General features: G+C 34.4%; 1 protein-coding gene across 4 annotated transcripts in view; it reads right to left on the reverse strand.

The window, feature by feature from the left end:
- Positions 1-3,041, reverse strand: part of LOC131149105 (probable protein S-acyltransferase 19) — a 43,372-nt gene extending 40,331 nt beyond the window's left edge. For 2 of the 4 annotated variants that reach the window (XM_058099204.1, XM_058099203.1), the window contains exon 1: positions 2,790-3,041. In XM_058099204.1, the coding sequence (XP_057955187.1) occupies positions 2,790-2,834 (45 nt within the window). In that variant the 5' untranslated portion in view covers positions 2,835-3,041. The remainder of the gene's footprint in view (positions 1-2,789) is intronic. The other 2 variants (XM_058099202.1, XM_058099201.1) reach the window with 2 other exon arrangements.
- Positions 3,042-14,218: the final 11,177 nt, after the last annotated feature.

The raw sequence follows: 14,218 nt of genomic DNA on the forward strand, positions 1-14,218 counted from the left end.
GAGAATAAAATGAAATCTGAGACATCTTGGGGTTTAGGGAGAGCAAATTTCCCGTATTTACAGGCTAATAGTACCCAGCTGAAGGAGTGTGATATGTGTAAGACAGCTATCATTGATTAGCAGGATATTAGTTGCTTATTCAGGAAGCACAATGAAGATCCTCACTGTGCTTTCCGGATGCCGGGGGAAGATTTCAATATGGTTCTCTATCCCCATCAGAGAGAGGTGATAAGGGGGAAAGTCGAGACATCAGATAAGAGGGATTTTTTGGAGTTCATTAATGTAATTCCTGGCTGCATCAGCCCCTGCCCAGAGGAGTATTCACCAGGTCAGATTTCAGGGATGAACCCACATGTGCAAGAATAGTCCTTGGTTTCTGTTGAATGAAAGGAGCATTTTTTCCATGGTGTACAAAAATTTCTGCCTATGCCATATCCAATAATCGCCCTATTTGACTGGAGGCAGGGGGTTTACGAGGTGGCCCAACACCTTTTCGCCTTGAAAACATGTGGATTAAGGCAGAAGGGTTTAAGGTTTTGATGAAGGAATGGTAGAAGGGGATAGGGGTGAAAGGGCATGCCTATTCCCAATCACCAAATGTTGGTACAGGATAAAATAAATCATTCTTATGTTTAGCTACACAGTTACTTTAGAAGCTCTTCTTAAAGTATGGGTTTAAATATAGCTCAGTGATGCCCCTCTTGTAGACACTGAAATTTGGAATAAAATTGAGCTTGTTTTATGAGTTTTCTTACTAGGACTCTTATGGTCTAACTTCTTCCATAATCTTGTGTACAAGAACTATCCATCCCCACTTTTCTTTAACCCATTCTTCATATTTACACTACTATTCCAACACTTTTCTTTGTAAGACAATGCTTGATATCATGGCTTCAAAAATTGTTCTACATGAGTATAAAAAAGATGAGATCCGTAAAAAATGTGACAAAGGTTTTTTTTCCACTACTAATTGGAACAACATAATCCACACTGAAACTAAGCCCAGATTGATCAATCTCCTGGTCTTAGGGAAGGAGCAGTTAGACCATGATCAACTTGTTCAAACCTCAGTTGGGCTTGGGACAAGCTTTAACCTCAACAAACCTCCACAAGTTGCAGACCTACTTCTTTAACACCCAAGCACTAAACATCCTATGTCTGCTAGACCCTTAAAGGATTGTTGTTCTCTTCCATATTTTCTTTCTTTCATTGCCTTTCATAATGAATACAAGTCCTTCACATTAAGATCAGCTCCCAGCTCCTATTAGTTTGTTAAAGGCATTTCACTTCAGTCCAATCTGCAAACCCTCATCCCAACTATCTGCTTAAATTTATACATGTATGAGTGCTGTACTCTTGTATGTGTAAAAGGTACCATATGCTTTATCACCAAAAAAAAAAAAGAAAAGCAGAGTGCACGACCACAATAATATCAGAGTGAATCAAGTTCAGTGAAACCTTAAGTTTGATGTTGAACAAAAATTTTCCTGTCCCAACTGAGTTATAGGATTAATAAAATCCAGCTTAAAAACTATTTTCTTTAGATTCAAGATATCCCAATTTCAACTGTTTTCAAAAAATATATCTGAATTTGAACTATATATCAAACCAAAAATGCTTTACAAACAAAAGTAAGGGCATCAATGTCCGGTATTGCGGTTCTAGTGCACACTATAGAAATTAGAGCCCATATGGGATAGCGTTGGTATAAAAATGATTTCACAATAGAAAATTACTTTCTATGCTCATATTTGACAACTTATTTGGAATAACCACTGATATAAAAACAGACTAATGGAAGCTTCAAAAGCTGAATTTCTCCTCAAGTGATTTTAGGTTCAAGATCAATTTCCAATTCCAAGAGTAAGACTTACCAATAAAATTGTTGAAAGAACTAATTATATACAGTAAAATCTCTTTTAATTGAAAAATGTTTGAAACGAGCAGTTGGCCTACATTATAATTGCTTCCATCAGAGAAGAAGCATCACGGTACCACCTACTATCGAGGTTCCATTCATTCCAAAAACATAAACCTGAATCCAGCTACTCCACACTGTCAAAACAAGGTCCAGCAACAAGCTTGCTTTTTTCCCATCAAGAAAAGAAGATGCCCATTATCAAAATCCACAAAAAATGCGACACTTGGCAAGTGCTTAAAGGATTAATCTATCTTATGGACAAGGTTTCCCCCAATTACATAAATGCGGGTGTCCTATCAAAAGAAAAACAATTTCATGGCCCAAACATGCCAATAATATTTCTAAGACCACTTGAAAACAGCAAATCACAACAAAAGAACAAAGCTACAGAATTTATCAACTCCAGGGCAAATACCATCAATGCATTACAAAAATCAAAAAAAAAAATCCCATTATAAAGACAAAATCCAAACCCTCTGTTTGCTAACAGAAGAAAGAATAAGGAAAACGATTGCAAGTGCTGCATTTTCTTTTATCCAAGTCTCTGAGAAGTAACGCCGCTGAATGGCGTAGACTTTTATTTTTCCTCCTACTTGTTGGCGATCGAACAGGAAATGGACTGACGAAAAAAAACAAAAACATGGAGAGAGAGAATACAAGAAGTAAGCTGCATCCAGACATCAGCTGGATTTACGCGAACAAGGAAAACCCAGAAATACAATCATAAGCCAACACATACCATAATCGTTTCCACAGAAATGGACGATTCAAATGGCAGTGAATAGCCGCGAGCGAACTGTGGATTCCTATCTACTATCAACAAACCCTAGCAGGGACTTGGACTGAAAAATTAAAGCACGAAAGAAACCTGAAAGGTGTGAGCAGGTAGTTGCCATCCGTGCTTCCTCACCATTCTGAAGTCTGAACTCAACTCCCTGGCATCAAAACAGAACGAGTGCTCTGATTCAGCCCAAAAACACTAGAAAAGAAACAAGGCCCACAGAGACGCGGACAGTTCCCTCCTATCCGATCAAAGCATACAGAAATAATGAGCGCCCCATGAGCGACCTTTTATACATATGCGTTAGTGCTGCTAGCGGTGGCACGCACCTGGAAAGCGGAAGGCAAGCCACCAATAAATAAGCCAAGTGAAACATTCCTGACCCAACTCTAATGAGATATCATCAATTTATCCAATAAAAACGGTCTCACATAGTTGGAGTTTAACCATTATTATAAGCTTAAAATCTCTCCTACACACATTCCTTATAGGACTGTGATAGGCTTTCTCGTTCAATCGTCGTTACAATAACATCCACTCACATGATAATATCCGGTATAGTTCTAATATAAAATACAACAATACGGACCTAATTCTAATAAGATATTGTCCATTTTAATCCACAGATCTTATAAATTTACCCTATAAAAGATAATACCACTGAGTTTTCTTTTTTGTCTTATTTTTATCCCCTCTCTCTCTCTCTCTCTCTCTCTCTCTCAAATGTGTTGGTGGTTGTACGGGGCTCTCTCTTCTCTCTCTTGTGAAGTATGATATTGACTCACTGTCAGGGGATGGAGGAAGCAAGGAGGCCCCATATGGGTGTTATTGTTTTTTTTTTTTTTGTTTACTTTTTAAACTTCTCTCTCTAGTACTACTATAATGGATTTTATTATATCATACCTTTTGCTGTTCTCTCTCTATGTGATTACTCTCCCTCAATAACTCTCCTCCCAGACACCTTTCTTTATATTTACATAATTAAAATTATAAAACTAATATAAACTATTAGCTCACACATTTTATCTTTATTTATATTTTATATATATATATACTAAAATTGTCAAATTAATTCAAATCCAATTATTAAAATACAACATGTTATGTTATGTTTACATACATCAAAATTTATAAAACTCATTCAAATGATTTTTAAAATGAAAAAACTCATCTAGATTCAAATTACTGAAAAAGTATAGAATTATTATACCATGTTGCATTTATATTTGCATATGCTAAAATTATAAAAGCGATTGAAATTATTTTTAAAATTTAAATACAACATAATACAATTTTTTCACTTACATTAAAATTTACTTTATTATTAAAAAAATTGTTTACCAAATATAAATAGTCATCAATTACATATACATTTGATCACAATCCATTAGTGGTTCTAGGTAAGTTAATATTTGCGTAGTAAGTTACGATAAGTACAAACTCAAATGCAAAAATCAACTAAAAATAAAATAAATTAATTTAATTTAATTTAATTTAAAATTAAATAATTATTATTAATTAAATAATATAATATAATAATTTTTATATATATAATATAATAATATTATATATATATATATATATTTATATAACCTGAAGGAATCAAATTCCTTCAAGATTAAGAAATCCAGAGAGGGGACCACCCCCAATTCTCGCCTGAACTCACTCCCTCATCATCTCTCTCCACACTCTATCTCTCTCTCCCCCCCCCCCCAACCCCTTTCTCTCTCCTCAAATTTTCAGCGAGTTGTGCGCTGATTAAAGAACGGAAAATACCCTTGAGTTCCAAATTCGACCACCAATATTTTAACCCGAGTAGATTCGTCATTTAGGCGTCATAGACACCACTCTTGAAATAAGGTAAGGGGAATAAATTATGTCAGGCATTTTAGAAATTAATTAATTAATTTAAGGTATGAGAATATGAAAATATTGTATATGATTTTCTGTCAAGCATATGGAAATAGTGGTTTTGGATTATTATATATTTTCTGAGCAATTATTATATTATGAAATATTACTTAAAATGTGTGACATGAGATTAATTCAGTTTATTGTATAAATTAAACCTATTGGGATGTTCATGGTATGATACTGGTTATAGTAAGATTATGTAGAGTGGTATTTTATGATATATCCAAGAGATTATGTTTGGCAATATACTGGTTTTCTAAAAAATGTTGAAAAATGATTGTAATATAACGTTGGCAGGAAATGAGGAGTTCGTTTATTGTCTATCTTCTAAATTGTAACATAACGTTGGCAGTGAAATGAGGAGGTCGTTATATTGTTTTTTTACGTAAACATGACCCAAGAAATGAGAAGATAGTTATATTGTTTTATATGTAAACATGACCTACGAGATTAAATGTTATTTATATATGATACACTAAAACTCATTGACCACACACTGATAATAATTTATTTCATACTTACTGAGGGGTGTCTCACCCAATTATTATCTAACATTTCAGATATCTTAAGGATTAGAATAGATATTAAATTAATTATGCTCTTATTGTTTTAGAATTTTAGGGATGTTAATTTTGATATTCGAGATATTATTGTAATAAAAGTTTTTTTAGTACTCTGGTAAATAAATTTGAGGTCTTCCGTTGTGTAAAATTTGAGTCACTATATCAAGCACATCCAAGGAAGCTAATGTACAATTATATGTAATGGGGAGTGTTTGAGGTAGTGTTTATTGTAAATCTTGCAGTTATGTTTCACGCATAATTACTGAGCAAGAGTTGAGCAAATTGCATGTGCATATTAGTACATACGAGTATATAGGATATCACTTAAATGAAAAATAAGTTTTTCATTGTTTGACACTTATGAGTTTTCAAAAACAAAACAATGAGTTTTATGGAAAATATCCTATACTCAACTTTGATTAAAATAGGACATAAGAGTATATAGGATATCACCAAATCATAAGTTTGGTACTTATGAGTTTTCAAAGTAAAAACAATAGTTTTATAAAAATATCCTTTACTCAAATATATTTTTATATGAGTTAAGTTTTAAATCATATTAGTGTATAATCTTTTAAAAACTTGGTCCTAGTTGGGTTTAAAATCTCAGTTATGTACCTCTTAAATTTTCTAAATACCTTTCGGTATTTGGAGCATAACTTTTACTAGAAAGTACAAAAGGGCGATCTTGGTATCTATGGAAAGTTAAAAAAATCCAATAACTTTAATGTTGATAACTTTTTCTCATTTGGATAATTAGTCGACGATGTGGGGCAAATCGTTGACGATTTCAGGTAGAATATTGCTCATATGAAATGGTTGACTAATTGGGGCAATTAGTTAATGAATTGGGCAAATTAGTCGATGAATTGGGCAAATAGTCAATGATTTGTGTCGAGATTCAAGCCCAATGGTTATAAATCGCTAGTTTTCAAAGAAAACAATAATTTTACATACCCAACGGCCATAAAAACGGCTAGTACTCCATTTTACCTATAAATACAAGCCCAAAGACTTGTTTTATACATTGATTTAGTAATTCATATATCATTCCCAAGCACACCACATTTTAGTTCATATTTCAAGTACTTAACATCTCTCTTACTCTCTATTCTAGTTGTGAATCATTACTTGGAGAGATTTGTGAGAGGTTTGATTGTATTTATTATCGGCTCATTCAAGGAGCATTATTGTTGTAAATCATTTTCTTCCTCAAGTTGTAAAAGGGTTCTTGGTGAACCGTGGTTGAAGGTTCTTGGTGAACCGAAGTGCAAGAATTCTTGGTGAACCTTGCGACTCTTGGTCAGCAAAAGGGATTTGATTCCGTGTGAAGGTTCTTGGTGAACCTTGTGCTTCTTGGTGAGCGATAGGGATTTGTTCCTGTTTTTAAAGGCTTCTCCGCCAGTGAAGGAAGCTTATAATGGATTGTGGAATCCTTAAGTGTGTCTCAAGACATGGACGTAGGCAAGAGACTAAACCACGTTAATATCGTTTGTCAAACTTCCCTTCCCTATACTCTTTAATTCATATATTATGTTTGATTTATATTATTTACATTATAATATAATTACTTGCTTCTTGCCAAGATTGTTATTTTGTAGAGAATATTTAAAATACACAAAAGAGTCCATTCACCCCCTAAACTCTACTCCAGGGCCAACAAGCTTCTTAAGGAATTTTCCATTGATTTCTTTGGTGTGCGTCTAATCTTCAAAGTCCTATAACTAATAAGCTCCATTTTTTAGTACTTTTTGAACAACAAATGGCCTTTCCCAATTAGGCAACCATTTCCCAGTGAAGATTCTTGCAACCAATTGAAAAGGATTGCTTTCCATATCAAGTTTCCTTTACAAAATATGCTAGTTTTGATTCTCTTATTGTAGAATCATTCAACAGATTTTTATGTGCAACTATGTGATCTAAATCCTTCAACCTTTCTTTGTATAGGTCATCTATTTCCACCATCGTAGCATGGTTACTCAATTCCTTGCCCATTTCCTTTTTCTTTTTTTTTTTATCCCATCTCATATGTTGAAGTTATTTCTATTGGTAGCATCACTTCATGCTTGGAACTCACGGAAAACATTGTAATACCTATGTTTGAATGCTTTGAAGATCAATAAGCCCAAATAACTTTACACAATGGCTCATGCCACATTCTTGGGTTCTCACAACCTACCTTTTTTTAAATTATCTTTAACGCTTTTATTTGTAGAGTCATTTTATTCATTAGATTATGCATAGTACAAAGTTGAATGCATACGATTGAACCCATGTTCACTAGAAAGCTCCTTTATCTAATCCTCAATGAACATTGAAGCTTGATAAACTATAATGGTTTGTCGGAGGCTAAGTTGATGAATTATAAGTTCCTTTAAAAACCAAATGGGCAAAATTTTTACTAGCCCATTCTTTTGATAGGATTTACAAGCCCTAGAGTATTTTCATAATCTATCTCTTCGGAATGTCTACCAAGTGTGCTTCGTAGATACCCTCACGAACCTTGAGCATGACTAAGGATTTTTTGCTTGGGTGCAGGCAACTTAGCAAAAGGCTACTTTTACTTTTCGCATAGAGGGCCCACCACTACCTATGTGGTGGCTTTTATAGAATCTTCCTTCTAGCCATTCTACTATGACCTTCAAATGTTTCTTTAATTCTATCCTTAGATCGGTCTCTTGATCTTTGTTTCCAATAGCCAACACTTTAACAGAAGTTGAATTAATAATTTGAATGACTAGTAGATGGTTTGTTCATTTGCATAAGTAAGTCATAAGTTGACTAATGGCAAGGTTTTGTCTACATTGGGTGTGTTCCTTTTGTAAAATAATACTTTCTTATCTTGCTATTAACCTTATTGTTGAGCATTCTTTCCACGTGATTGATGTTGACTCAATAAACTCTTCAATAAGTCTTGCACTAGCAAGAGATAAGGTTTCCGCCTTAAGCTATTGTTGGTGTATTCCCTTTTCACCTAATTTATCAAGGCTTGGTGAAAATACAGTAGTATCTAGTAAGGTTGAGAGTTCAATTACCAAGAATTAATATTAATCTTGGTTGTTTGAGCACTCAAAGTCCAGTACTATAGACATGGTAGTGTTTGTTCCTACTAGGGAGGTTATCACTACCCTAGCTCCCACCCCATATTTTGTTCTTGTTCCATAAAACTGCATACTCACATGGCTATACCAATCATCCCAATGTTCGTCTCAAGGCTATTTGTTTCAATGCATGGGTGGTTGCTGAGAAAATTGGCTAGTGCTTGCTCCTTTACTACCTTCTAAAGATGTATTAGAGTGAGAAAATTCTGCCAATGACAATATCCCAACATCCTAGCATAAGTTGTGATAGAATATGCTTTAGTATATCATTTGGCCTAATACTGTTGTAGTAATTGGTAATGTAACGCCCCTAAAATTCTGGCTATATTAAATTTTTTTTTCCATTTTACTTAATAAACTTTGATACCACAAACTATAAACAAAGTCAACCCGGACCCAAAGTGGGGTACCAGGGATATATCTGTCATAAATACATTCTAACTACGTAGCGGAAAAATTTACACGCCAAAACTTTGTATGCAATACCAAAGTGCTGGAGTCTCTAAAATATATATACAAACTTCCCAAAAATCCATCAGAAATCCCAAGGATTCTTAAACATAACTTCAGACCCCAAAATAAACACATACCCTATATACCGGAAACTACACCTCCACTATCTCAGAGTGACTCACTCGAAAAATGAGCCGCTCGGAAGTTATTCCAAGTATAAGAGTTCAATCATGTAATAATTAGTCTAAAGGCTAGATCGTCTCCTCAGGGAATGCATTTTAATTCCAAACTTGTGTAATTCAAAAAGAAAATAAGAAAAGAAAAATTTACTGAACACAGCTCAGATTCAGTTCCTGAGATGTTTGAAATTTTGTGACGAATTTTAAACGAAACAAAACATAAACTATATTACTCAACTGAATATGGAAAAACAATATTAGTTAAACCATTCAAACAGGAAATAGATCCTATATTAAAAATTTCAGACAATAGCCTAAAGATAAAAACTTTATTAATTAACTTACAACCATAAAAATAAAAACTCAATTAAACGCCTACTTAAAAACAAGACTTAACTCAATCAATAACGTAAACAAAAAAAAATTTAAATCTAATCCGACAATGGTTTCATCGAAAATAAACTTTACTCTTCAACAACTTAAATAATAAATTAAACCAGAATAATAGCTAGGATCTCAACTAAACCAAACTCAAGATAAAAATAATAAAAAAAATCAACAAAATATTTAAATTCTAAATGAAAATTTTAACAAAGACAAACCAAACTTAATAATGAAAATTAACTCAACCAAAACTAACTCTAATAATAACCCAACAATAATTTAAAGTTCAGAATTTCAATTAAAATTCAACTAGAGATTAACAATGATCAACCAACCATTTAAATGTAAGAAAGAAAGAAAAAAAAAAAAACTCAAATAATAAAGTCTAATAATATGGAATTAATGATATTAAAAAAAAATTAAAACTTTTGAACTAATTTCAAGAAAGAGAAGAGATATGAAAGAAGAGAGAGAGAGAGAGAGAGAGAGAGAGAGAGAGAGAGAGAGAGAGGAGACAAGAGAAAAGAGAAAAAACTCCCAACCGTAGCAGCCCTCTCTGCTGCCCCCTACGCACCCCCAAAAGAAAGATTAAGAAAGCTAGCTAAACCCTACATCCTTGCTTCCTTTGACTTTTCAAAATCCTCCCGAAAGAAAAACCTACAAACTAATACCCAGCCAACATCTTCACGCCCCCTCTTCACACCCGCTTGCATGGCTGGGTCACATCAACCCGACCCACTTCAATTTTTTCTTTTTATTTTCTTTCCTTGCGTCTTCATTTCTTCCTTTTTGTTTCCCAATGCACAAAGCCAATTTCGACCATACTAAAGCCTGTATCTCTCAAAACTCAAAACATTAAAGTTGTAGAACTCTTTCTTAGATTTTTCCATAATTTTGAATTGTCTCGATCGGAGTTCGGACGAGAAAGTTATGCCCATATTACGAAACAATGTCGAAATAGTCCATAAAAGCAGTGTATGGTAATTTCACATCCGATTTCGACCTTAATGCAGTCAGTATCTCTTAAAACTAGAAACATGAAAATTATAGAGCGTTTTATTATCTTTCTACAACATCTTGAATCATTTGAATCGGAGATTGTATGACAGAGTTACGCACAAATTATGAAGTACCATCGGTTTTTAGCTTCCAATAGTTGCCCTACAATAAAAAAATATCAAAAATTCATAAATTACTCAATAAAACTCAAATATTATAAGTAAAACACAATATTAAAATATTGAGAGTAATTAGGCATTTAATTAAAAATATAATTCGTAATGCATGAATTAAAGCACCTAATTACGCAACTTAAGCGCGTAATCACACCCCCCAACTAAAGTTTTGCTAGTCCCTAAAAAAAAAAAAAACTGAGAAAACTACCAAATCCTATCTACCTCCTCTTTCGCGGGAAACACGGTTGCATTTACCGAATGTAATAAGGCTTTAAACCCCTAGGTCGATCCTAGTGGACGAGTTGTAGTCTCGTGAAGGTTTCTAGGGTGACACCCATAAAACACCAATTTCAATGAATATTAAATGAATGTACATGCAACACGAATATACCATTTCACATACAGGAATATAACCAGATTACACACAAGCTCATTCATGCACAATTTACGCAACTCTAAAGTAAGTCACTCATGCAAGTTTCATCATTAGATAACCATTAAGAACATTATACTCACATAGAATTGACCAATAATTACAATTCAAAGTTAATGTAATTATATAAATTCGAGAATAAACAGGTGAAATCTCGAGGTATATGTAATGTGTATGTCTCGTTACACCCAAGATACTAGTGGACACCTACAGAATGGTTATTTTGACTTAGCTTAACTGGTATACCCTAAAAAACACTCAATAAGGATGGGTTCACTCATCATATGTGAGGAGCAGTGTCGCGATCAAACATCCCACATATTACAAGGAACAAATGTTAAATGTATGAAGTGGACTAGTCTGAAAAGGATCTAGCCTATCTGTGAGGTGTTGGGTCCTTTACCCTAACATCTTCTCACCTACTCACCATGTCTAACCAAGACCACCCTAAATAAACTTATTCACAAACTTGGCATGGATACATCTAGAGCATTGAGCAATTGAAGAGTCTTCATATGTAGAGAGCATGTGTTGTGTCCTTGACTCTTTGTGGTATTTGTGTGGAGCAAATATTAACCTTTCACTTCATGTGCATTTCTATTTTTTTCTTTTTCTTTCTTCTGCTCATTTTTTAATTTCTTCTTTTTCTTGGTCAATTATGATAATCATTACACTTCTTTTGTTGTCTTCATACCACCCATGTGAATTAAGCTCGAATAGTAGTTCATGAACTAAGTTTATTTCTAGGGGTGGCTCAACCTTCACATCTTGAGTAGGCTACAAGATTTAGATTTCTATCTCCCTACTAGATGTCACCACTGGGCTAGCAAGTCAAAAACTGAGATTAGTGTACAAAGAGTGTCTAGGAAAAAAAAAAAAAAGGAAAGTTGAGTTTCATGAACTCTGAGCAGATGTCAAAAACTCAAAAGAATGATAAATGGTACAACAATACCTCACAAGGTGTTATAGTCGTCACGACCTCTATCTCATTGCTCACAAGGAACCCTAAGTGCTACAGGTCACGTGAACGTGTATTTTTAGCCTCATGAGATACCATGTAAATACAAGAGTTTATATAGCCAGATTAACAGGAATGAACTACTAGTCGACCTACATAGAGTTATAATTCCTAGATTAGCCAAATAAAGAGAAACTACACATAAATAACCCACTATACAGTTTAAGTGTGTAAGTCCTAGGTTATATGTAAGTATGTAAAGGGTATAAGTTAGTGTTAATCATGGCCTAATCATCTATATTCAAAAAAAAAAAATATTTCAATGTAATTTATCATCCCCCCCCCCCAACTAAAGAGGAACATTGTCCTCAATGTGAAAGCTTAGGGGAAATAGAAAAGATGTGCACGAGGGAAGTAGAGCGTACCTGAGTGGAGAAGTAAGGGAAAATAAAAACTGAAACTACAGAAAAATGTACTTGAAAATAAACTAAAAAATAAAGCAAGGTAAAACAAAATGAAAAGAAGGGAAAGAAAAACATCATAGTCTGTCTGGAAGAGGCTCTAGAGGAATTTCATCTGGTGGGTATAGTTCTATAAATTGAACCGGTGAGTCTCCAAATTTGAGTCGCCATAATGAATCAGTCTTGTTACCTGCACAAAAGTTAGTCTCAAATAAATCAATATGTTCTAAGGTACCAAACAAAACATGTGCAGACTATCTTCCTTGTTTTAATAAGAAATGATTTTTATTTAGTATATTTTCCAGGAAAGTCATTTATTTAAGAACTGGTCTTTGAGGCAAAGTTGTGAGAGCAGTTACCTTTGGTTCTTCAGAAGCATCAACATTAAAAATTTTACCTGGTTCCTTGAAAGTTAAATTCTCATCAGTCTGCTCACCCTCTTTATCGGGTGTACCCATTACTTTACCACTACGGGGATTTGTTTCATCATTGCACTCCTTGATATTTAATCCAGTAGGGAATGATGGTTCCATAACTGTCAATCTCTAAGGGTTAGGTACCACAGGTTGGTACTCCTTACTGGTCTCAGTCTCCATGTTAACTGGCTTCTTCAATTTTGGGATTACTTCCTCTGATTTTTCTTTGACCTCATCCATCTCCGTTGTAACTTCAGGTGTCAAGACAATTGTTGGTCTGTTAGTGAGTATCTTGGGTTGGAGAACTTCTTTTGCACTTCTCGAAGTAATAATGGCCTCCGCTGTCTCAAGAGAAATGTTATGTATTTGTTACTGTTAGTGCTGGTATTCTTAAGGATTAGACTGAGGTTCTACCAGAAATTCCCCTTTTTCTTAGATATTCAACTGCGTGCTCGTCTCATTAATGGTGTCCCGCAATTCATGTATGGCCTAAGTGTAATAGTTGTTAGTTGTGACTTGAATTTGCATGAACTACTAAAAGGCATCCTCAGAAGACTTCTTTGGTGGAGTAGGTGCTGCATTAGATTGAAATCCTGAAAGTGCATAGTTCTGGGAGATCTGTTGTGGCTGATACTAATGTTGAAAGGCAACCTAATGATCCGATGACTGATAAAGGGGTGCATAGGACTGAGAAGGTTGATTCCGAAGTTGCTCTGTAATATTCTTCTTTTCCATCTCCCTAGCATCCAATCTTTTGGTAAGGTTAGCCAGACGTGCCTCAACACAAAAATCATCTTTCAGTTCATGCCACTCTCCACCATGTACTGCTCTTAATGGTTGAGCTGCAATTGGTCTTCTGTCAATCTTAGTGTTCCACTGCTGAGTATAGTCAGCTAAATGATCAATAAAATCCAATGTCTCATAAGGTTCCTTGTCGAAGAAATATTCTGAACACATAGTATGAACAAATTGTTTCGATTCAGGAGTCAACGCAGTGTAGAAATAGTTTACCAAGCACTAAGATTCAAATCCATGGTGAGGACACATGTTAACCAGACCTCTAAATCTTTCCCAGCTTTCATGAAATGTCTCATCAACTCCTTGCATGAATCGACTGATCTGTTCCTACAAAAATTGAGTTCTCTGTAAGGTAAAAAATTTATATAGAAATTTGTTTTGCATATCAGCCCAACTAGAGAAAGAATTAGGCCTAAGAGAATTAAACCACGTCTTAGCCTTATCTTTCAATGAAAAAGGAAATAGACACAATCTAATTGCCTAATTAGTAGCAGTCCCATCTATGAATGTAACACATGCAAGCTCAAAATCAGTTAAATGCTGATACGGATTTTCACACCCCATCCCATAAAATTGAGGTATCACAGATATCATTCCAGATTTAATGTTAAAGTTCTATGCATTCTTAGGCAATATGATGCAAGATGGTTGTGTGGTTCGTGTGGACTGCAAAAAATCCAT

Source organism: Malania oleifera, chromosome 2, assembly GCF_029873635.1.
Source record: "Malania oleifera isolate guangnan ecotype guangnan chromosome 2, ASM2987363v1, whole genome shotgun sequence".
NCBI lineage: Eukaryota > Viridiplantae > Streptophyta > Magnoliopsida > Santalales > Ximeniaceae > Malania > Malania oleifera.